General features: G+C 44.1%; 1 protein-coding gene and 2 non-coding genes across 3 annotated transcripts in view; all 3 read left to right on the forward strand.

The window, feature by feature from the left end:
- Nucleotides 1-23062, forward strand: part of WDR43 (WD repeat domain 43) — a 56535-nt gene extending 33473 nt beyond the window's left edge. The window contains exons 9-18 of the mRNA XM_062209189.1: nt 1349-1435; nt 2259-2390; nt 5496-5624; nt 9106-9192; nt 10822-10853; nt 11747-11810; nt 15347-15460; nt 15920-15989; nt 21345-21394; nt 21496-23062. Of these exons, the coding sequence (XP_062065173.1) occupies nt 1349-1435; nt 2259-2390; nt 5496-5624; nt 9106-9192; nt 10822-10853; nt 11747-11810; nt 15347-15460; nt 15920-15989; nt 21345-21394; nt 21496-21681 (951 nt within the window). The 3' untranslated portion in view covers nt 21682-23062. The remainder of the gene's footprint in view (nt 1-1348; nt 1436-2258; nt 2391-5495; nt 5625-9105; nt 9193-10821; nt 10854-11746; nt 11811-15346; nt 15461-15919; nt 15990-21344; nt 21395-21495) is intronic.
- On the forward strand, nt 1880-1957 carry LOC133773089 (small nucleolar RNA SNORD53/SNORD92). The gene has a single exon (XR_009867875.1). It is a non-coding gene; the product is annotated as a small nucleolar RNA SNORD53/SNORD92 (small nucleolar RNA).
- On the forward strand, nt 2753-2828 carry LOC133773090 (small nucleolar RNA SNORD53/SNORD92). Its single transcript, XR_009867876.1, has one exon. It is a non-coding gene; the product is annotated as a small nucleolar RNA SNORD53/SNORD92 (small nucleolar RNA).
- Nucleotides 23063-23816: the final 754 nt, after the last annotated feature.

Genomic DNA, 23816 nt, shown 5'->3' on the forward strand with positions numbered 1-23816 from the left:
CGTTCTAGATAAGCAATAGCTCAACTTACACACATGCACGTACTGTACCCTAGTTGCCCATTACCCCCCGAGAAGCTGGTGTGCAGTTAACACTTAGTCATCTTAGATTGGGTTAGCCCAGTTACACAAAGGCTGAATCTTTGTAGTAAGAGCCCTTGGTGATACCTACTGTTGAGTTTTCTGTGAAAATGTAGCAGGCAGTACAGTGATTTAACAGTTTTTACTGTAGAAGTTTCTTGGAAGACTTGCAGTGAGCATGTCCAACAGGTGATTTATCTTAAGTATGCAGTTAAATATGAGTACTTTTACTTAGTAATATGAGACCATGACAAGACTATTACATGCTCATGCAAGCTCTAGGCGACTTTATTAAAAAAAAAAAAAAAAAAGCTTTAATACCTGCATGTTATTTAATTAAAAAGAAAAAGTGTGATGTTGGAAACATGCATCCTTGCCATACATGTGTCCCCTCTGGATGCAGCTCTGTTACCTGTTTGTTTTGTTGACTGAGTCCATGGGCATGTATAACGATAGATAACCTTAAACCTTTATTGATATGTGGGAAGTGGCTGCACGTGGACTGTATCCCTGACCTTAGTCCCCCAGTTTAGTGTGTCAGGACCTCCAGAGCCACCCCAGAGCAGTTTGTCCCTCAGCAGTACTGCTTTTGAGTTGCCGTGGCCTGGGTAACTGTGGCAAAGTTTAGGGTAGGATTGTATATTTTCAGTATGCATTGCTTTTTTTTTTTCAATGAGATTTTTTTTTTTTAAAGATTTATTATTTTATTTGAAAGAGTTACAGAGAGAGGTAGAGACGAGTGATGGGGAGAGAGAGGTCTTCCATCTGCTGGTTCACTCCTCAAATGGCCGCAGTGGCTGGGACTGAGCCGATCTGAAGCCAGTGGGTGCAGAGACCCAAGCATTTGGGGCTATCTTCTGCTGCTTTCCCAGACACATTAGCATTGAGCTGGATTGGAAGTGGAGCAGGTGGGACTTGAACCGGTGCCCATATGGGATGCTGGCTCTGCAGGCTGGTGCTTTAACCTGCTGCGCCACAGCACCAGCCCCTGCATTACTCTTTACAAGGATGATGAACTAATACAATTTATTTAGAACTTCTTATGTTTAAAAGAAAAAAATCACTTGACCGTTTAAGACTATAACTGAAAATTTTAAGCAGTTCATAACTGAGGAAAGTTCCTATTGTACCCAGTGTCTTCATTTTCCTCACTGGCCACCAGTCTGAGTGTGATGCTTTTATCAAAAAACTCAGTCATTGTTCATTTTATTCTAATTCCCATTGACTTTGACGCTTTCTCTTTTTTTCTCTTTTAAAAATATATTCCCAGGCTTTAAATTCCAAAGAAACTCATATGTGTTTAGTAAGAGATATTTCAAACTGCTGGGCCCCAAAAGTAGAAACGGCTATAACAAAGGTAAGTATATTGCATGTTTGAAATGAAGAAAAAAAGGTTGGCATGAATTGAATTGTTACATAGTACTTTACTTAGGCTTTTATTCTTATAACCTCCTCTTTATGATCTTGTGCTGACTTTGTGAGGGTCTGGTCTTAGGTGTTAAGGTGATGGAGCTTCATGTCTGTACTCTTGGTCTGTTGAATGAGTGAGTGGATGGGCGATTAGCAGCTGAAGACCTGAGATTTAGGTCTTCCCTGCCGACCAGCCTGACCCTCCAGACAAGGAAGGGTATGAGAATAAATGGCATCCTGAGATGATATCAGTACTTAGAGGGAGCGCTCTACAAGACTGGAGTTGATACCTTACGTAGGAGCGTCTCTGGTGCTCTCTTTTGAATGTACTGTGAGGTTTGCATGCAGGAGCCGTGTGTTTGGCAGTGTCATTGGAAGAGGAAGCCGGGACATGCCATGATGACATCCATATGGTTTCGCTTCTGGCTGAGTTTCAGAGATGACGCCTTTCTCTTGGCTGTCTGAGCATGTCGGGCACAGTTCAGTTTCCTTACCATGTTCTGAAACCATGTGCCCTTGTGTAATCTGGAGTTTGTATTTTTAGGTAGTATTGCAATCTCTAAAGCCCTGATTTTTCAGATTATCATATAACAATTTATTTGTCAATATTCAATTAAAAAATTTTTTTTGCTCCTATCAAGCAAAATAAGTTAATGATACTGACTTTTCCAAAAAGAAGGCCTTCTCAGAGTTGTTCGTTTTCCCATTGAGAATTCCTGAGGACTAAGGTGTAATTTCCTTTTCCACCTTCTGCCATTCCCACGTGACAGGTGCGAACCCCAGTGATGAATGCAGAAGCGAAAGTTCTGGTGCCCGGGCTTCCAGGGCATCATGCGGCCATCAAGCCTGCTCCTCCACCAGCGGAGGGCAAGGAGAGCAAGAGGAAGTTAACGGGGAATGAGGTAATGCAGCTGCTTTGCACGGGTGCGGATTCTGACTGAGGAGGACTTGGGAGATCCTCACCTGCGTGCTGGGGGTTTGCGCAGCTGGCTGCGGTCGCTGCCTCCACACGTAGGAGAGTAGCTCTGAAAACTGGTGCAGAGTGGAATTTTTCAGGTCCGTGTGTAGTCTTTCATCTTACGCATTTTCCATGACCTTCGTGTACACTCCTTGTGGATCCCCAACTTCTAAACTGGCACTTCTGTCAAACAGTTGGCCACTGTACTCACTGTTGAGCAGATGGAGCTCTTATTACCTGCAGAGGGCGCTGTTTAGGCCACTGTAACAGCTGGATGACGCGACGCTGAGTGCATTGAGCTGGGACTTGCCGTGATGACTTCCGTTGGGTTTCGCATGTTGCTGAGCCCCAGTGATGCGTCCTCTCTTGGCTGTCTGAGCAGTCCTCGCTCTTCTAGGACCAGTCGGTCCTTACCAGTGGTAGGCCCTGGGATCTCCGGAAGTGGAATCTCTTAAATCCCACTTTTCCTCGGCTCCCCAGCCCTTCGTGTGCTTACTGTACCTGTGTCTGCAGAGCGCTCTCTCCGTCTTCCAGCAGCCCCCACTCCTCAGGATTTGAGCTGTTTTATCCTTACAGAAAGGTGCTGCTGCTTTAGTGAGTTTTAAATAACTTATGTTTCTGGGGTTGGCGATAACATAGCTGTTCAGGAAAATTGTTCTCCAATAAAGGGATATGTGGCTTTAAAAGTAAACTGCCAACTTTATTTAACTTAGGCCAGACTCTGCTCCTTAATCTCTTTGCTTTGTGTGTGTGTCTGCCTTTTTTTTTTTTTTAAGTAAATTGTTTTTCATATGTTAGGATGACCCATACAGAGGGCTTCACCAAGGCACAAGGGTTCCCGCTGTCACCGCAGGAAAGACGTTTGATTTGGCTTACTTACCTGCGGGCTGGCAAGGTGTGGTTTGTTAGCCTTGCTTGATTCACAGATCAGTTCTCTACAGTTGGATTTTTGTACAGCAAATTCTGTGATGTTTATTTGCACTTAAATGTTAGGATTTTAAAAGCCCTTTTTTCAATGGACTCATCATAATTGTACATACTTATGGGGTACAGTGTGAAGTTCCAGCACCTGTAAACTGTGTAGTAATCAGGTGTTAGTGTACCTGTCAGCAGATAGCATTTTTCATTGCTTTGTGGTAAGGACACTCAGGGCTCTCTTCCAGCTGTTGGGAAATGTGCAGTTGTTAACTGCAGCCTCCCTGCTGTGCAGTGGAGTGCTAGAACTTGTGCCTGCTTGCTCACTGCAACTTTGTAGCCACTGACCAGTCCCCTTTCTGGGTACCACTGTTCTGCTCTTTACTTCTGTGAGACTATCTCTTAGATTCCAGTGTGAGAGATCTTGTGGTACTTGTTTTTCTATGCTCTGTGCTTGGCTTATTTCCCTTGATATAATGCCCTCCATGTTCATCGTATTCCTGCATAATGACAAAATTTCATTTTTTATGGCTCAGTAGTATTCCATTGTGTACAAGTATATTTTCTGTGTCCGTTCATTTCTTGTGGGCACTTAGGTTGATTCCATATCTTGGCCATTGTAAATTACAATTAAATTTTTCATTAAAATTATTTATTTATTTATTTGAAAGAGTTACACAGAAAAGGAAAGGCAGAGAGAGAGAGAGAAGTCTTCCATCCACTGATTCATTCCTCAGTTGGCTACAGTGCTGGAGCTGTGCTGATCTGAAGCCAGGAGCTTCTTCTGGGTCTCCCATGTGGGTGCAGGGGCCCAAGCACTTGGGCCAGCCATCTTCTACTGTTTTCCCAGGCCATAGCAGGGAGCTGGATCGGAAGTGGAGCAGCTGGAACTCAAACCGGCACCCATATGGGATGCCCGCAAATACAGGCGCTGGCCCCTACAATTAAATTTTTTTTATTAAGATTTATTTATTTACTTGAAAGTCAGAGTTACACAGAGAGAGGAGAGGCAGAGAGAGAGGTCTTCCATCCGCTGGTTCACACTCCAGATGGCCACAACAGCCGGAGCTGTGCCAATCTGGAGCCAGGAGCCAGGAGCTTCTTCCAGGTCTACCATGCAGGTGCAGGGGCCCAAGCACTTGGGCCATCTTCCACTGCTTTCCCAGGCCATAGCAGAGAGCTGGATTGGAAGAGGAGCAGCCAGGACTAGAACCGGTGCCCATATGGGATGTCGGCGCTTCAGGCCAGGGGTGCTAACTTGCTGCGCCACCGCGCTGGCCCCCCTATAATTAAATATTAAGTGTTTATCAAGGACACTCTGTAGTAGAGCATATTCTAGCTGATTAATCATTTGCAGTTCAATTAAGAATATTTTAGAAATTATTTTGGGAACATGGCTTTTATACTCCTTATATATTATCCTGTTTCTGTTGTACACATCTGAAGTTGATGCCAAGGACTAGTTCTAGTGGGGGAGGCTTCTGTGAAAATAGGTCTCTAGTAATCACATGACAAGTCCTTGCCTTTTCTGTTATTTTTTTTTAAGCTATTTTTAAAGTGTCTTTAAAGTTTATTTTCATCTACTTGAAAGGCAGAGTGACAGAGGAAAAAGAGATGCGTTTTCTGTCTGCTGATTGATTTCCTAAATGCCTGCACGCTGCCAGGCCTGACCCAGGCTGAAGCTTGAGGCCCCACCTAGGTCTCCTACGTGGGTGATGGGGCCTGAGCACTTGGCTGCCTCCCAGGATACATTAGCAGGAAGCTGGATCAGGAGAGGAGCCAGAACTGGTTCTGATGTCGCAGATGCGCATCTCAGGCAGTGGCTCAGCCTGCTGCACCTTAGCCCCTTGTTTCTCCCCATCCCACCCCACCCTACCCTACCCTGCCCCTGTCCCTTTTCTGAGTCTCTGTATGGAGGGATGTGTGTGCGTGCGTGTGTGTGAATTACAGTTTCCGGTTATGTGCTGCTTGGGCTGCAGATGCGTCACTGATCTCCAGCATTGGGGTTGTGGGAATGAGATTGTGCTGGAATGAGGATGGGCGTATTTGCGTTTCTCAGAGTTGAGGTGTGAATTAAACTTTTTTGTCTACTTGAGGCCTACGGTGAAAATAACAGCTGATTTCTGCTCTGCAGGTTAGCATCGAAGAGCGCCTGGGGGCCATGGATATAGACGCCAAGAAAGGGAAGGACGAGCTGCAGACGAATAGCTTTCCAGTTCTTCTCACACAAGGGCTGGAAAGTAACGACTTTGAAATGCTAAATGTAAGTCTTACGCAGCTTCTAAAGGAATTAAGTTAATTCTTTCTTAGCAGTTGATGTAGCATATTCAATCTGTGAATAATGATGTTTAGTGTTTGAAATTGTTTTGTGACTTTAGTCAAATGTGTATCATGTGGTGGCATTATATAGGCAGTCACCAACCTACAAAGGGCTTACGTTGAATTCTTGTGAACCTGGAATGCATTTTCTCATAGAAATATGGTTCTGAATCGTTAGGTTCCTAGGCTTTAAGTTCACCAAAGCCTTTATAAACATAGAGTAGCTGATCAATAATACTCAGCATTCTAGATCACAATTTATATTTTTTTCTGTAGGAAAATGCGTTCCTGAGTTTTTACTCTGGATTCCAGAAACTTATTTCCCCCTGGCCGTGAGAGGGGGCGGTGAGGTGCAACCTTGGCAATGGGTAGGAGGTTTGGGGGAAAAGCTTAAGAGGGTTGGGGGTTATGTTGTAAAATACTTAGCAGTAAAAGTACTTAGAACTTTAAATAAAGTAAGATAGTTTTTCTGTGTAAGTTGGTGACTGCTTGTATGAAGTTACTCAGTTTGCTTCTCTTAAATTTCACAAACAACAATGGCCTATATAATGAAAGTTGAAATGTGAGAAGCAATTTTATTGAAGCCCTGCCTTATCAGATAAAAGGAATTTACATTTATTCTTAATGATTTAGTGATATTATGTTTTCAGACAGCATAGCTATATCTAATCTGTTAATGTTGTCTCTGGTTTTATTTGATCTCAATGGGAATATTTTATATTTGTGTCTAAGATGATTTTTAAGAAATGAGAAGAAACCAACAGGTCTAAAAATCTAAGATTATTTTAAAACAGTTTGCTAACTCATGTATTTTGGAAGGTGGATTTTAGTTTATCAGGGCGTAGGAACCTGGGTTGGGGGTGGGTGAAAAAGATGCTAAAGAAAACAACTGATGATATTTTTGGAATGTCATGTAAATCACCAGCCATCATTGTTTATGTAACTATGCTTTGAAACCTCCCTCAATAGGTACAAGTGAATCTGGTACCAGTGTTTTCATTTTTATTAAGAAACATTTAAAAAATTTAGAATAGCACCTTGGACTACCACCAACCTATCACCAAAAATTGTGAACAAGACAATACTGTATGGTTTCTTTATATGAAAATTCTAGAAAATGTAGACCAATATCTAGTTCAGTGGCTGCCTAGAGTTGGGGGTAGAAGTAGGGATGGATTATTATGCAGCCTGAGGCTATAGAATATTCACTTTTTTATTTGAAGAGTTATGGAGAAAGAGAGAGAGAGAGAGAGAGATCTTAAATCTACTGGTTCACTCACTGAATGGCCACAATGGCTGGGACTGTGCCAGGCAGAAGCCAGGAGCCAGGAAGCTTCTTCCACGTCTCCCACATGGGTGCAGGGGCCTAAGCACTTGGGCCGTCCTCCGTTGCTTTCCTAGGTGCATCAGCAAGGAATGGGATCAGAAGTAGAGCAGCCTGGTCTCGAACCGGCGCCCATATGGAACACTGGCATTCGCAGGCTGTGGCTTAACCCGCTGCACCACAATGCTGGCCCCTGGAATATTCACTTTTATTACAGTGTTTATTTCATGGATAAATGTGTTTGTCAAACTGATCAGATAGTGTGCTTCAGATAGTTTCTATTTGTTACACAGCAGTTATACCGCAGTAAGACTGTAAAAGAAAATTATCTTTTGTGTCATCTTTGTGGTAATAGCAGCTGTGGTTTGTAGGTTGGTTTGTAGGTTGTTCTTCCTTGGAAGAAGTTAATGATGCTGATTCCTCTGTCCATTATCATGTGGCTCAGAACATTTTTTATTTGCTTGCTTTAGATTTAAAAATTATTACCATAGAACTTCTGTCTTTATTGGGCATATGGAGTGGCAAGAGCTCGTTAAAGCTTCTTTTGCCCTATAGTTTGGGATAACTTCAAAATAGGTCATACTTGCCTGTGACAGCTCGGGTTCTCACCTGTTGTCTTAGTGTAGTTATTAACAGTGACCCCTTCCATTCACAGAAGTGTCCTTATTTTGGCAACAAATCGTATGGTCACTCCTCTATAATTAGAATGAGCAGATGCCATGAATCACTTATCTGATAGTCCTCCATTATGTCCTCAGTCCTGCATGGTATCTGAACCGCAGCTGGTGTAACTGATGGGCAGTACAAGCAAGGTGGTTGTGCTCTTGGACCTGAGGTGTTGCCTCTACTTGACCATTTAAGATAATGAAGCCTGGTGGTTTGGGTGAACATCCTAGGAAAATTTAAAAGGCATGTTGTCTTTCAAAAAAGTTGTAGACTAGTTCATACAGAATGTTTTCTCTAGCTTCTCTGAATCATTGGAACTTTATGATAACTGACATTTGTAATAAAGAAGTAATTTGAGGAATGTTTAGTATCATTAAACACCTTCTGAATTGTTGAAGTTATGACCAGCATATTTTGCTTTGAATTTTACATTCTGGGTATAGGAAAATGAATATTTAGGTTAATTGAAACTTAAAATGAGGACAGTCCATTCCTCAGTTCTCCAGTGACTATAAAATGTTCTATCTCCTTAGATAAGAAACTATATAATTATGTAAGTGGTAATTTTAAAATAGTACTTGATGGATTTAGAAGAGTTTAGCGTAGAGGTAGTTTTACAACCAAATAAAGTTGATGGGGTTTTCTGTAAAGGTACGTAGAGAATGTTAAACTAGGTTGGAGACCAACTTTCTGTATGTTTGCTCTTGAGTACCTCTGTCATTTAGATTCTGAGCATGACTTAGAGCAGTAGCCACTACCACAGTGTGCACACACCACTAGGGCAGATCGAGGAGCAAACCCTTTGGAAAGAGGACGTGCTTCACGTATGGAAGAGCCAGGGGCGTCGGAGAGCTGTAAGGACTTTCCGAGCCTCACCGTGCAGTGGGCTGCCTGAGCAGCAGCAGCGTCTGAGGGCCTGGCTCGGCCTGGTCCGCGGTCTCCTTCTGCAGTGCGGAGGGACACCGGCAGCTTTGAGGATTTTGTGTGAAGGACTCCTTATGATTTTTCTGATTGGCTGAAATTTTATCAACAAGTTGACACTAAATTTAAATGGGTTTCCTGCTTCCTCGGTGTGGTTTTGCCGTTCTGCTCACTCTTGTGTGGGCACAGCTGTAGTTCTTACAGTGGGGTCTGGGAGCACCTCTCAAGGGTTGTGTATCTACTTAGATGCCCAGAGGTGTTCCTTTGCGCTGAATACAAAACACTGGTAAGAACTATTGAAGGAAGTACATTTCCTGATTGCTAAAGACTGTGCTTGTCTGACAGCCACAGGATTTGATGTGCATTCTCTGCTCAGCTCCTCCAGCTTTTATTTGCTAAATTTCAGATGATAGTTTATTGCCTTGGTCTGTTGTGAGTCAATTTGACAGCTTTTCCTGTAGTGCCCTTAGCTTGTGAATATGCTTATCTTAATAATCATTTTATTTTCTCACAGAAAGTCCTTCAAACTAGGAATTTAAACCTAATAAAGAAGACTGTGTTAAGGATGCCCTTGCATGCTGTTATTCCATTGTTACAAGAGGTAACTGGCTGCTTGTTTAATTTTAAGGTCCTAATGCTGTGGCTTAAAGGAAGAATCCAGTATTTAGAAAAACTGATTTGTAGGATGCAAAGACACATGGCATTTGGAGAGGGGTGGTGGATGAATAAGAAAAACGTCTTCATATAGAAAAGTGAGGTAGATGATCTTGAAGCAGTGACAGGACATGCCATTGGCACGAGCCTCCTCTCCACGGAGCTCCTAGAGTCTCATTTTCGATTTTTCCACTTTGTTCTGTGAGCTACCTGAACCAAATACTAGAGCCACTTCTGTCCAGTTTGCTTTTCTTTGCTGCACACGGGCTGTTGATCTCCATGCCTGCTAGTGTGAGATTGCAGAGGTCACCAAGACCTGTACCAGAGGGAGCTTGCCCGTTTGCAACGTGCGAGTTCTGTCTTTGCTTGCTGAGTCTGCTGGACCGTGTGAAGGGTTGAGTGGCAGCTGAGCTAGAAGGGGCCTGAGAGCCCCCGGTGTGGAGCCACTCTTGGCACGAGTCACTGGTGTGCCATATGTTGAACTCAGGCTTTATTTATTTATTTATTTTTTAAAGTTTTTTAAAAAGTATTTATTTAAGAAGTAGAGTTACAGACAGAGGGAGAAACAAAAAGATCTTCCATCTGCTGGTTCACTCCCCAGTGGCCACAACGGCTGGAGCTGGGCTGATCTGAAGCCAGGAGTCAGGAGCTTCTTCTTGGTCTCCCACACAGGTGCAGGGGCCTAAGCACTTGGGCCATCCTCCACTGCTTTCTCAGGCCATAGCAGAGAGCTGGATCGGAAGTGGAACAGCCAGGACACGAAACGGCTCCCATATGGGATGCTGGTGCTGCAGGTAGTGGTTAGCCTGCTACAGCACAGTGCTGGTCCCTGAACTCAGTTTTCTAGTCATTACTTCCATTAAGGGAAATCTTGTTTCTTTAAAAATATACATAATGACACTGAAGCCTGTCCTAAAAGAATGGGTAAAAGTTGTTGTCCTTAGACATTTCGCTTGCAATGCATTTGTTTTACATTCTGAAGCATTTTGTCAGAGCTTGGGTAATGACAGTGTGGGCTGGTTTACTGTTCCTGGTAGGGAAGCCTCCGTATTTCAGAGAGCAGTGTCATATGTTAAAAAAGCGCAGTCGTACTTCTGAAATAGTTTATCTACTCTAAAAAACAAAATTTACCTAGCCATGTTTTCCTCCCTTCCTCTTTTCCTCCCCTCCCTCCCTCTCAGAAATTGAAGTATAAGTCACTTACCATAGATTCCTCTTCTTAGTGTGTGCAGTCACTGTTTAGTGAGTGTGTTCCCAGGATGTGCTGCCATCCACCATACAGAAATCCACATCCGTTAGCCTTCCCCCGCCGTTCTCCTCCCGTGTTGCTGGAGGTCACTCACCTGTGTGCTGTTCCCTGGCTTTGCTTGTTCTGGGCGTTGACTCATAGGAGTGCCAGCCCAGATTGTTCTCAGGTCATTCCTCTTGCAGTGGGAATGTGTGCATATGTTATGTTGGCTTAAAATAGACTGGTAAATGGAACAATGACTTCCTAGTACGGTCTCTGTGGCCTGGGAACTGATAGAGATGGGACAGATTGGAAGTGTGTTACTAACAGTGTTTTTCTCTCCCTCAGCTTACAAAGAGGTTGCAAGGACATCCTAATAGGTAAGATGCTGGGGCAGCGTCAGTTGCTTTATGTTTACAGCTAGATCAGAGGTGACTGGAAGACATCGGTGCCTAACCGTGCGACATGCAATACTAGGTAGCCCCAGATTGTAACTGATAATGTTTGAAGTGTCAGGTATTACCCCTTCTTTATTTTAAGTTAAATGATTCTTATTGCTTTCTTTTCTTTCAGAAAATGTGTATTTTTATCAGGTCATTAAATGGATTAGTCTTATTTAATTTTGTCTTAATTATTATATATAAAATTGCCATTTGTGAAATTTGCCCAACTTTGGTACCTGAAGACACTAAAGAAATATTTCAGCTCAGAGACTGGTTTTTTCTGGGTCTTTATTTTAATTTATGATTAAACATTTAAGTAGGAACTTGATATCTCAGCGATCCTCAGCTTGCAGAATATTATCAGTGTCTGTAATCCACAGTTGTTCTTGTCTCAGTTTTTTTCCTTGATAGATCTCATCAGCTTTCTGAGCTCAGACAAGAGAAAAGCTGAACAGGTTATTAAATAGGACTGGCTCACATTTTTGATCTTTATATAGTGTGGAGGACTCGCTGTATGTCCCTGAATGTGAATGAGATGATGGGTTTAAATATCATGACCTTAAAATACAAAATCAGTTTGGATGGATGATTCCTGCGTTGGCGTCATTTAGTTAGAAAGTGAAGCATGGGTTTTGGTTTTGGTTGTTTCGAGGGAGGCATTCCCATCCTGTCTTCCAGCCTCCCTCATCCTCGCTGGGTTACTGTGTTAATGAAAGGACCCGAAAATGCACAGTCGTTTTATCTGAGTCATCTTCACAGCACAGTGTGTACATCTTCACTTGCTTTTGACTTTGTGAAGATCGTTTACTTGGATGTTTTCTTTCTTCCAGCGCTGTCTTAATGGTTCAGTGGCTGAAGTGTGTGTTAACGATTCATGCTTCATACCTATCCACAGTAAGTGTTACCACTGGAGTAGCTGAGTGCAAGTCCTTGGGCTCTGATGAGGACTGTAGACTGATAAGGTGGCAGCACAACCCACCTCCCCTGTCCTTCAACCTTAGGGACTTCCTGTACAGATTGTGGTTTTCCCCAAGCGCAGTGACATCATGTCACTGGTAGCACCCTGTCTACATTGGTCTTCCCCTTTGGAGATTTTATCTCATTGCGTTTTTTTAGTTTTTAAAATTGCATTTATTTTTTTGAGAGGCAGAGAGACATATAGAGGCAGAGCTCCTGTCCACTGGCTTCCTCACCAAATGCCCTGGGCTGGGCCAGACCTGGGAACCAGGACTTTAGTCTCGTCGTGTGCACCGTCACCACTGCTTCCCAGGGTCTGTGTTAGTCAGAGCTGCGCATAGAACTCAGGTTCTTTGATTTAGGACATGGGCATTGTACCAACATCTTAAGCCTTAGACCAAATGCTTGCACCCTTCAGTCTCCAATTTTGAAAGTGATTTACGTATATTATTTATAGAGAACTTAAAAAAATATAGAAAGGCTAGCACTGTGGCAGTGGGTTAAGCTTCTGCCTTCAGTGCCAGCATCCCATATGGGCACTGGTTTGAGTCCTGGCTGCTCCACTTTCAATCCAGCTCCCTGCTAATGGCAGTAGAGGATGGCCCAAGTGCTAGCCCTGTGCACCCATGTGGGGGACGTAGAAGAAGCTCCTGGCTCCTAGCTTCTGTCTGTAACTCTCAAATAAATAAATCTTTAAAAAAATACAGGAATAAAAAAGGTACATATTAGTACATTAGTCTTCAGCTGTCTTTCTGTACACCTATTCTCAATACAATTGTCTTTGTTGTAGATATCTTTTGCTTTCCCTTTTACATTTTGTATATACTAACTTGTATACTGCCTTGTCACAGATTAAATATTTAATACCTGCCATTTTGCTGGGGTTGCTGTCAGCTGTTGGTTATTTATGCAAATAAGAATGGGAGCATAAAATCTTCCCCTTCAAAATTTTTAATTTATTAAATCATAAGTTTTTGGAGGAGGGGTAGCATAAAATCTTGAAGCAACATCATAAAAGAATAGTTCTGTGAACTTCAAAATGCTACTAAAAGGATAGAATTAAAAGATGTTTGAAATCTATGCATAATTTTTTTTTCTTTAGATTTTATTTATTTGAGAGGTAGAGTTAGAGAGAGAGAGAGATCTCTCTGCTGGTTCACTCCCCAAATGGCTGCAATGGCTGGAGCTGAGCCAAGAGCTTCTTCCAGGTCTTCTAGATGCGGGCAGAGGCCCACGTACCTGTGCTATCTTCCACTGCTTTCCTGGGCCACAAGCAGGAGCTGAATTGGAAGAGCAGCAGCCAGGATACGAACCGACGCCCATGTGGGATACTGGACCTCAGCCTACTATCTGACAGGGTTGTCCCCAGATAATTATTTTATAATACACGATTTGGGGGACTTTTTTGAAGACCCTTATATATATCACAGTGTTAGTTGGATTCTTTGCCTCATTATAGCCATTATATTTTAAGCTTGAAATATTTACATAATTTTTTTCTTTCATTTGATTACCTGGCAGTTTACAATAAGTTTTAGTGGATAATTAAAAAATCCCTTAATAGCTCTTTAAACTATAGCTCTTCCTTTCTTCAGACAGTTCCACCAGCTCCTGCCTGGCTGCTGTCTCTCATTCTGTCTTTGGGGTTTGAAGTCGGCACAGCTGCTGGATGCTGCTTTGTCTGTGTTGGAGAGACAAGCAGCAGTGAGGATGCACTGGGTCTGCCAGCCAGCAGGCATGTCAGGAAGTGAACTGCGGCAGTGGGGCAGGGTGTGTGTGTGTGTGTGTGGCATGCATGTGTGCAGCGACTGAGGGGCAAGGGGCTAGGGCACTGGATGATAACCACAAGCATCCAGTTTCAGCCAATGGCTGGAGAGCAGAGTGACTCTCATTCTGTGGCCTCAGTTAGCTTGCTCAGAAGAGTGAAGAGGCCCAGGAGGGCTTAGTAGTGATGCTGTTGTGGTACCAGTTCCTGAGGAGCCTCTCCTGCAGTAGCAGCAGCGCAGGGGGGGGCCCTCTCTGAGAGCATGGTGGTCCCCCTTCCTCAGATGTCTTTTCTGGCCGCCTTTTAAGCTGAGGACTGTGCTAGACAGCTGACCCCCATCCTTGAGTTCCCAGTTTGAATGGGGACACATAATTGAGAGGTGATGGTAAGCTGAAGGGCAATCAGTTAGCATCCTTGTGTGTCTGCTGTTTAAAGTTGGTCAGCTTTTGAATGAAATACTCTACACTGCAGTGTCAGAAATAGAGGAGGGCAAGGGGCCAGCACAGTGGCAGAGCAGGTAAAGCCACCACCTGCGATGCCGGCGTCCCATGTGGGCGCTGTTTCAAGTCCCAGCTGTTCATTTCTGATCCAGCTCCCTGCTGATGGCCTGGAAGAGCAGTGGAAGGTGGCCCAAGTGCCTGGACCCTTTTCCGTCCGCTCGGGAGTCCCGGATGGAGTTTCTGGCTTCTGGCTTTGGCCTGGTGCAGCCTTGGCCGTTGTGGCCATTTGGGGAGTTAAGCAGTGGATGGAAGATATCTCTCTCTCTCTCTCTCTAACTCTGGCTTTCAAAATAAATAAGTCTTTAAATATAGGGCAAGTTATGGCTAATTGAAGAGCTCTCTAGGGGAATTAGTAAACGGTTTCTTTACTTTCTTAAGCGTGAATTTTAGGATCCATTAACAGATTGTGTTTAAAATGGTATATAGGGACAGACGTTCAGTGAGTGGCTAAGATACCACTTGGGGCATACTTTTTCCATATTGAAATGCCTGGATGTGAGACTCAGCTCTGCTCCTCATTCCACTTCCTGCTACTGTGCACCCTGGAGGCAGCAGGTGAAGGCTCCGGTAGTTCGGTACCTGCTACCCACGTGGGAAACCCAGACTGAGTTCCCAGCCCCATGCTTTGGCCTGACCTACCCGGGCATTTGAGGAATGAAGCAGCAGATGGAAGATCTCTGTTTCTTTGTCTCTCTGCCTTTCAAATAACAGTTCTAAAAATGCTATATAAAATCCACTTGGTAATTGTCTTCCTAGTCCCTGGGAACTGGGGGAAGTTTCCTCTAGCTGCCTGGGGCCCGTGGTAGAAGCCTTCATCAGAGGGAGAATTCAGCAGAAAGCCCCTTTGCCCCGCAGACACGAGGTGGGGTATTCTTTAGTTAGTGTCTACTTTGTGTTGATCTTGTCTGAAACAGTTGAGCAGCACAGACTCGGCCCACCCTGCATTTTGCCCTGCTTTGTGATTTCTCACTCCTCACTTTGCATCATTGTTTGAAAGTTGTTATTTCTTCCTGTTAGGGTCATGGGGCCCTTCTGCGAACATTTGTTACGTTGCCGGGCCATGTCCCACACAGCCAAGGAAGTACTAATGAGCAGGTGCTCGTGGTGCAGCGTGAGCAGGTGCTCGTGGTGCAGCGCTTGACCATGAGACGTAGCTGTGTGGTTGTTTCTGGAGTGTGATGATGGTGTTAAATGCCCTTTCTTCTTAGTTGCCTGACCTGGTGCCCCAGCTGGGGACACTCTACCAGCTAATGGAGAGCAGAGTCAAAACTTTCCAGAAACTCTCACATCTTCATGGGAAGCTGATCCTTCTCATCACGCAAGTGAGTAATCGGTGTGGCAACAGCTTGTGGATGTGATAGAAATAGAGAGAAGAGTGAGGATTGTTTACCTTGAACCTTGAGCTCCTTGGTTCAGTCAGAACTTGGTAAGTGAAGATCCAGTCTAAGTCGGAAATGTTAACTGCTTGACAGGAAGAACTGCCTGTTAACTTTACACTCAGTTGCCTCACAGTTAGAGTTTGGTTGTTAGCGCAGATCAGCTGCGGGGTAACTGTGGACGTGTTACAAGGTGTTTATACAATGGAAATCCTGGCACAGAAAGATCGCCCCAGAGGTTTTCCAACTTCGCAGAGTAATTCTTTCCTTCCATATTTGAAGAGATTTCTGTTGGGAGCTTGATCCACTTCGTTTTGAAATCATTGATTGCAGGGGTTGGGGGAGTGTTTGTGTGCTCGTTGTGTGTGTAACTCTGCTTGCTAATGGTGCTGCCTCGCCTTTCAGGTTACAGCTTCGGAGAAGACGAAGGGTGCAGCTTCCCCAGATCAGAAGGCAAAAGTGGTGTATGAAGAAGGTAAAGGGTGCGGTGGGGTTAAGTGCAGAATTGAAGCATTTGGCTTCTCACAGTGACTGTGGTCACCTATCTTGGTGACAGCATTGATGTAAGGTCTTGCTTTGGAAGACCTCTGAAAGCAGGCAAACCTGTGTGGCAAAAATACATGAAGATATGGGTCATAGAAGAAAAGACCCAAGTGCTGTTCATTAGCAAAAAGGCATTAGATGAGGAACAGATTTAAATAAAGCAACACTATGAATGGCTTTTATGACAGTGCATTTCAAAACCTGGGTAATATTGAAATTTTTCAGGGAACTTTAATGACCAAAATCAGCTTCAAAAACCAATAGTTCTAAAATGGATTTAATCAAAACCTCTCGCAAGCTACCCAGCCTGGGAGGTTTTGTGGGTTATTTCATAAAGCCTTCAAGGAACAGGTAATTTTTGTCATGTAAACAATTTAGATGTTTCATTAGTTAAATACAATGGTAACCTTGTTAAAGACAGATTAGCAAGAAAGGAACATTTGACCTTCTTTAAACATCCTATTAAGTAAACTGATTGTGGAATTGTTTAAGTAAAATAATATGCCATTACTGAGGAGAATTTAAAGATTATAAGTGATTATGAGATGGTATTAAGAAATCTGTTAATGTAATGATCGTATTAACATCAATTGGGAAACACTAGATTAGCTTAGTAGTATAGAAAAGTAATTTAGTAATATTAGCCTTTTTACATCTCAAATAATCTAAATAGCTAAGGAATTTAAGAGAAGTCCTTTAACTTAGGAAAACCTACACCAAGGGGCTGCTGCTCTGGGGCAGTGAGTTAAAGCCTTGGCCTGCAGCACCAGCATCCCATATGGGCACTGCTCTGTTCTGATCCAGTCCCTGCTAACATGCCTGAGAAAGCAGCAGGGGATGGCCCAAGTGCTTAGGTCCCTCTAAGCACGTGGGAGACCCAGAAGAATCTCCTGGCTTCAGATCAGCTCAGCTGTGGCTGTTGCAGCCATCTGGGGAGTGAACCAGCAGATGGACAATGTCTCTCTCTGTCTGTGTCTCTCTCTCTACCTCTCTCTGTAACGCTGCTTTCAAATAAATAAATCTTTTTAACAAAATCAAATATAAACGAAAGCTTTGAACGCATTTCCGGGAACAGGGACTGGCATTGTGGCATAGTGGGTTAAGCTGCTGCCTTTGATGCTGGCATTCCATATGGGTACCAGTTTGAGATCCAGGAGGTGCAGCAACCAGGACTCCAACCAGTGCCCATATGTGATGCCTGCATTGCAGGTAGTGGCTTGACCTGCTGTGCCACAACTCTGGCCCCGAGAAGTGAATTCTAGAGCTTTGAACTTTCTACATATTGCTCTTCCTCACACGGAAATGTATAGCCGCACTATTAGGAAAAGGGGCTATGTAAAAAAGCAAGCTTACTAGGCACCAGGATCAGCAAAAAGGGAATTCCTGGCATTTTTATATACCAGTAATCTCTTGTCTGAAGACATGTGAGGGGAAAAGATCTCATTCACTCCAACGATCCAAACTATGAGGACCTGGCACTGTGTCTATAATAGGAAGCAAAACCTTTATAGAGAAAATTACAGAAGCACATCTGCATGAATTTACACATGTCAGTCCTGACAGAAGGGAGGATTCCAGATTGGAGGATTGCCAGTCACCTCCAGCTTGGTGTGTGAATTTAGTACTTCATGTCGGGGAGAGGGAAGAACCTGGAGTGACTGAGGCGAATGCGGTGAGGAAGGCTAGCTGCAGGAACACACGGACCATCAGACCTGAAACCCCGTAGAGCTGTGGATTCACACACCTGTTGCAGGTGTTTGGCAGTGGTCGTGGTGCCACCTGGGACAGTTGCGTCCCATAGTGGAGTACCTGGGCTTGCGTTCCACCCCGCTCCCAATCCCAGCTTCCTGCTCATGCACACCCTGGAAAGGCAGCCAGTGACGGCTCAAGTGGTTGGGTTCCTGCTACCCGTGTGGGAGATGAGGAGCACACAGCTCTGGCTGTTGCAGGCTTCTGGAGAGTGAGCCAACAGATGGCGCTCTCTGCCTCTGTGCTTCACAGGGAAGACTACAAGGTGGCAGGTCATGGCAGCTGGAGAAGAGAGCTTGTTCAGTAAATCGCTAGATACACCAGTGCCTCATAGGAAACATGCTCTGCCTGCCTGTGTCATGTGACACATCACTAAGTTTCCTTACATACACCTTATGTAGTAAAGGGAAAATTTATCATTAGAGGAAAGTGTTTAGATAAACATAGGCTCTGTTGGTGATTTTCTGGGGGAAGAAGCAAATGAGTTATAAACATAAAAATACAGCATTTTAGGAAAATGCAAATGAAAACCCCAGTGAGAAATATCATACTTAATGAAATAAGCCAGTCCTAAAAGGACACATACCGAATGTTCTCCCTGATCTGTAATAACTAATACAGCACCTAAAAGGAAATCTGTAGAAGTAAAATTAACACTTCGAGATGAAATGCCTTTGAACAGCCCTTGTCTCAACTGTTGCAGAACAGTTTTTTTTCCCATACAATTTGTTGAACTCTTTACTTAGTATGAAGTTACTCATATGTGTATAAAGTTAATTGGAAATAGATCTTAGTAAGAAATAAGAATGGGAATAGGATAGGGAGGAGGAAGAGGGGTGGGACGGCGGGTACGGTGGGAAGAATCATTTTGTTCTTTAAGTTGTATTTAGGAAGTGTATGAAGTTTGTATTCTTTAAATAAAAGATTTCTGGGAAAATAAAATTTGGTAATTGGCTCAGAAAATAGGTTTTGGCAAAAATTTAGAGAAATGCCAGTTCATATGCTGTGTTGGAAGTTTGTGTGTGTTCTCTTTGTGATGAGGGTTAAAAGCGTTGCTACTTGGTAATCTCAGGGTGGAAAACATCCTTCCATTTGTCATAGGTGTTTCTGGGAGTGTGCACTTGTAACTGGCTCTTCCCACAGTGAGGCCAGAGGACCGTGGCGTCTTGGATCCTGTCAGAGGTCCATGATGTCCTGTCAGAGGTCCACGATGTCTTGTTTGTGACTAACCCTTTGAGGCTGGGCTTTCTTCATATTGTTCAAAAACGTCACCAGATCCAAAAAATAGGATGCAGAAGCAAATAAGAGAAGTTTGTCAAAGTGTAAAAACAGTGCCACTCAGTAAAATGTTTTGGAAAATATATTATTTTCCTTTAAAATATGTACTTAGGTTAACATTTAGTGAGTTGCCTTTTATTTATTTGAGAGGCCAAGAGTCGGACCTCGTGTCCACTGACTCTCTCTAAAATGCCTGCAATGGCCAGGGCTGGGGCCAGAGCCAGGAGCTGAGCACGCTGTGCAGGGCTCCCCAGTGGGGTGGCAGGATCCTTGAGCTGTCACTGCTGTCTTACAGGGCATGCGCTAGCAGAACCCTGGCACTCTGGAGTGGGGTGCGGGTGCCTTAGCGACCACCTAACTGCAAGCCGAAAAGCCTGCCTCATGTGATCAGTGTTGATAGACTTATTCCATGGGGAAGAAGGCTTTCTGGGGCTCTCAGGGTTTTTTCTTTGTTTGTTTTTTAAGATTTATTCATTTATTTGAAAGAGTTACACATACACAGAGAGAGAGAGAGTCTTCCATTTGCTGGTTCACTCCCCAATTGGCCACAATGGCCGATCCGAAGGCAGGAGCCAGGAGCTTCTTCCAGGTCTCCCATGCAGGTGCAAGGGCCCAAGGACTTGGGCCATCCTCCACTGCTTTTCCAGGCCAAGCAGAGAGCTGGATTGGAGGTGGAGCAGCCGGGACTTAAACCGTGCCCATATGGGATGCCGGCACTACAGGCGGCAGCTTAACCTGCTATACCACAGTGCTAGCCCCTCTCATGTTTTTATGACCAAAAAGCTTGAGGACTATGAATTTAAAACAGGTATACAAGGAACCGGTGCCACGGCACACTAGGTTAATCCTTCGCCTCGGGCGCCAGCATCCCATGTGGGTGCTGGATTCTGTCCCGGTTGCTCCTCTTCCAGGCCAGCTCTCTGCTGTGGCCCAGGAAGGCAGTGGAGGATGGCCCAAGTGCTTGGGCCCTGCACCCGCATGGGAGACCAGGAGAAGCACCTGGCTCCTGGCTTCGGATCAGTGCAGTTCCGACTGTTCCAGCCATTTGGGGGTGAACCAATGGAAGGAAGACCTTTCTCTCTGTCTCTCTCTCTCACTGTAACTCTGCCTGTCAAATAAATAAATATATCTTAAGAAAAAACAGGTATGCAAGGAGAATTGTTAATTATGTTAATCTTGTTCCTGTTTATAATGAACAGAAAAATTTTGTAAATAACAGTATTCTTCATGAGGGGGAACAGTGTTTAAATTAGTTCATTCCCTCTGCACACACTGCATTAACCAGAACGTGTCAAATGGAGGTCTACATTATCAACATAGATAAATTTGATCACAAAATCAAGTCATGGTGCTGTCTTCCGTACACTGTGTGATTGCATGTGTGTGTATAAACACAGAGAACGTTTAAGCACCCAGGTAGCAGCTCGTCTGTCGAGTGAGTGTGCCTTATCTGAAACGTCTGGTCTCTAAGTGTTTCAGCTCTTGGAGGTTTTCAGTTATGCAGGATTGGCATAGACTTTAGGGTTCGAGTGTTCCTAATCTGGAAAATCCTAGATCTCCCAAGACTTTGGATTTTAGGACCAGGAGATGCTCAGCCTGTATTTCTTCATGAATTTGTTTATGTAGTTCATGGGCTCATGAGGCTTCATTACATTACATCACGCACAGGAATGAAAAATTCAAGATGGTGTTTGCTGTGAGGGAGGGCCTTAGGAAGATGAGCAGGCAAGGGGACTCTATCTGTGTAGTGGTTTATTTTATTTATTTATTTTTAAAAATTGTTTATTTGAAAGGCAGAGTTAAAGAGAGAAAGAGGGAGAGACAGAGACAGAGAGATCTTCCATTCACTCCCCAAATGGCTGCAGCAGCCTGACCTGGGCTGATCTGAAGCCAGAAGCAAGGAGCTTCATCAGGTTCTCCACATGGGTGCAGGGGCCCAAGCACTGGACCATCCTCCACTGCGTTCCCAGGCCATTAGCAGGGAGCTGGATCACAAGTGGAGCAGCTGAGACTTGAACCCGTGATGTAGCTGACACTGTGGCGTCACAGGTAAAGCTGCTGCCTGTGGTGCCTCCCATGTAGGAGCTGGTTCGAGTCCTGGCTGTTGTATGTTGATAAGAATGTCCATGTTGGCTCTTAGGGATGATAGCTGAGTGTAAATGTTTCTAACAGTACATTCAGGAATCTTGCTGGTGAGATTTCAGGCTGTGCCCTGGTGCTCACAAAATCAGTGCTGAGTTTTTTTTCCCCCCCGCTACAGAATCTTCAGAAGAGGAATCTGATGATGAAATGCCAGACAAGGATTCTGATGTGAGTGTTTTTTTCTTTCCCTTGGTGTGAAAACCCACCTTTCTATCCCATACCTTGTCAGAATGAGACCTTATGAGCGTTTTCCTTGCTGTTCCTACCAGGATAATTGGGATGAAGATGAGGAGGAGAAAGAAACTGAGACTGATGAGGATGTTGATGAAGAGAACGAGCAGGAAGATGAGGATGGTGAAGAAAATGGTGAGGACAGAGATGCGGCAAGTGAAAAAGAGTTAAACGGAGATTCTGACTTAGATCCTGAGAACGAGAACGAGAGCGAGGAAGAATGAAGATGCACACGCAAGCCCTCGGACCGTGCGTGTCCGCTAGCCCGCCTCGTGCTGAGCTGCAGTTCTGGGGAGGGGGTCGCTGTGCCAGGCCCCCCGGGGCCACGCCGCCTCTCCAAGGCCGAGCGTGCCGGTGAGCCCCTCGCCACAGACTTTCACTGTGTAAATAAGAGTGTTTCATTCAAATGTTAATAAACTTTACACAGTAAATAGACACATTTTCTGCAATGTACTGACACGAGTGTCCGATATATGGTCTATTTTTATAATATATCCTATTATAATTGGTTGTGTCCAGAACTGGCTTAAAGCCCATGCCGTAGGGGTTCAGGAGCTGGACTGTTGTGAGGGGGCCAGCTCCTCTCTCAGCAAATCAAGTGCAGGATAGCACTAGTGAAATCTTTAATTTGTTCCTAAATTATGAAGGGGTAACTAAACTGGAGTAGAAATGATTGTGATTTAAAAAAAAATATCACCATATCCCTTGCGGTCTCCTAGCTGTGGTCCTCTGGCTTGAGTCAGATGGGATAGTTGAATGCTTCCCCAAAGTGGCCACTTATTTTTTAAGCTGTCATGTGGAATATTTTTTTAGAACAAAACAAAAAATTATGATACTAAAAACAAAAGAATTAGCCATATTACAGATTTTTCTCGACTGCCGGTTGCTGTAAAGAAGCATCAGTGTGTAGGTCTGGAAGTGCTCATGACCGGCAACTTTTTAAAAACAGTCATTGCTGCTTTTGAAGAGGTTTTCATTTTTATTTAAATTACTAATGGATCAAAGAACAATTGTTTATTTTTTCTCTTTGGTTTTAGATATTAACGATGACCTTGCTGGACATTTTTTCCAAAGAAAATATTTTTATAATTCAATAATTTAATGTTTATCTTCCTTTTCATTACCCACTCTTGGCAGTGTTAGGGTATCTGTTTATCCTTAAAATAATAAATCTGACTCGAGATTTTTACGTGTGTATAAATACAAGTATTTTGGTGTGCTACAGAAGCCTTTTCAAAGGATCAGTAATATTGTTTCTGCTTTGTTTGTTAAAGAGTGAGCGGAATTTGCTTAGTGCTCACTAGGGGACATGCAGATGAAGCTCATCTCTTAGCGAGGGCTGGGCAGATGGATTTATTTCCTCCCACCTGTGAATATGTAAAACAGAACCATCATCTCGGAGGGACTCCGTAACATCAGCAGCAGAACAGCGGTTTCCGGGCTCGAGTGACTGAGCTGGAGCCGTAAGAGCACCTTGGGAAGGCCAGTTGGAGCTGCTGGTGCCATGTACAGTTATACTTGTCTATAATTGGAGCTGTTTATGGCGATTTCATACCATTCTCTTTGTAAAGTGAATAAATACTCATCTTTACACGGTGCTTGTCTTGTGGTGTGTGCAGAGGCTGTGGCTTGACTTTTACAAAGTAGTTTTACTGCGCCAGCCTTCGTAGGTCGGTGCTTTCCAGGCTTGTGCGGTCACCAGGAACTTAGGGAAGGGAAAGAAGCAGAGATGCTCTTAGTCGAGTGTCAGTCACAGCTGGCGGTTTTGAGGCGGCCCCTTGCCTGGGCTGTGACTCCACGGCTCACAGCCACAGTGGCAGTGAAGGGGCAACGTGTGTCAGCGTGTCCCATCACCTCCCTGTAACCAGCACCCAGCACCTAGTGGGTCACATGTCCCACACCCAACTTAAGTAGCTGTCAGACATCTGGGGATTTTTTACTAATTACTTTCTGCTTTAGAAAAACCCAGAATTAGGCTGTTAAAGAAGGATTTTCTAGTTTCAGAGTTTGTCACTGTCTTGTTCTACTCCTGATTCAGACAACAATGTTTTGTGTGTGCGTTTTCAGTTTTGAGATTTTTCTTCCCAATTTACTGCTTTGAAAACTCTCCACCACGCTGAAGGCAGGGATCACACGTATTTGGTTGTCGTGCTGCTCAGTCCGTCCGTATCACTGCCCCTCCGCCATCTGGTCCGCGTGTGTCCCGATCCTGATGTTCGTGCGAGCTCCCAGGTGAGGCTGCTCTTCAGCATCCTCTGGTCTCGACTGCGCCCCAGTGATTGGACTGTGGCTTCAGTGGGCCGTGGGATTTGAAATGAACTTGTGAAGCTGAATCCTGTAGGTACAGAGGAGCCTAGGA

This window comes from Lepus europaeus, chromosome 13 (genome assembly GCF_033115175.1).
Source record: "Lepus europaeus isolate LE1 chromosome 13, mLepTim1.pri, whole genome shotgun sequence".
Lineage (NCBI taxonomy): Eukaryota > Metazoa > Chordata > Mammalia > Lagomorpha > Leporidae > Lepus > Lepus europaeus.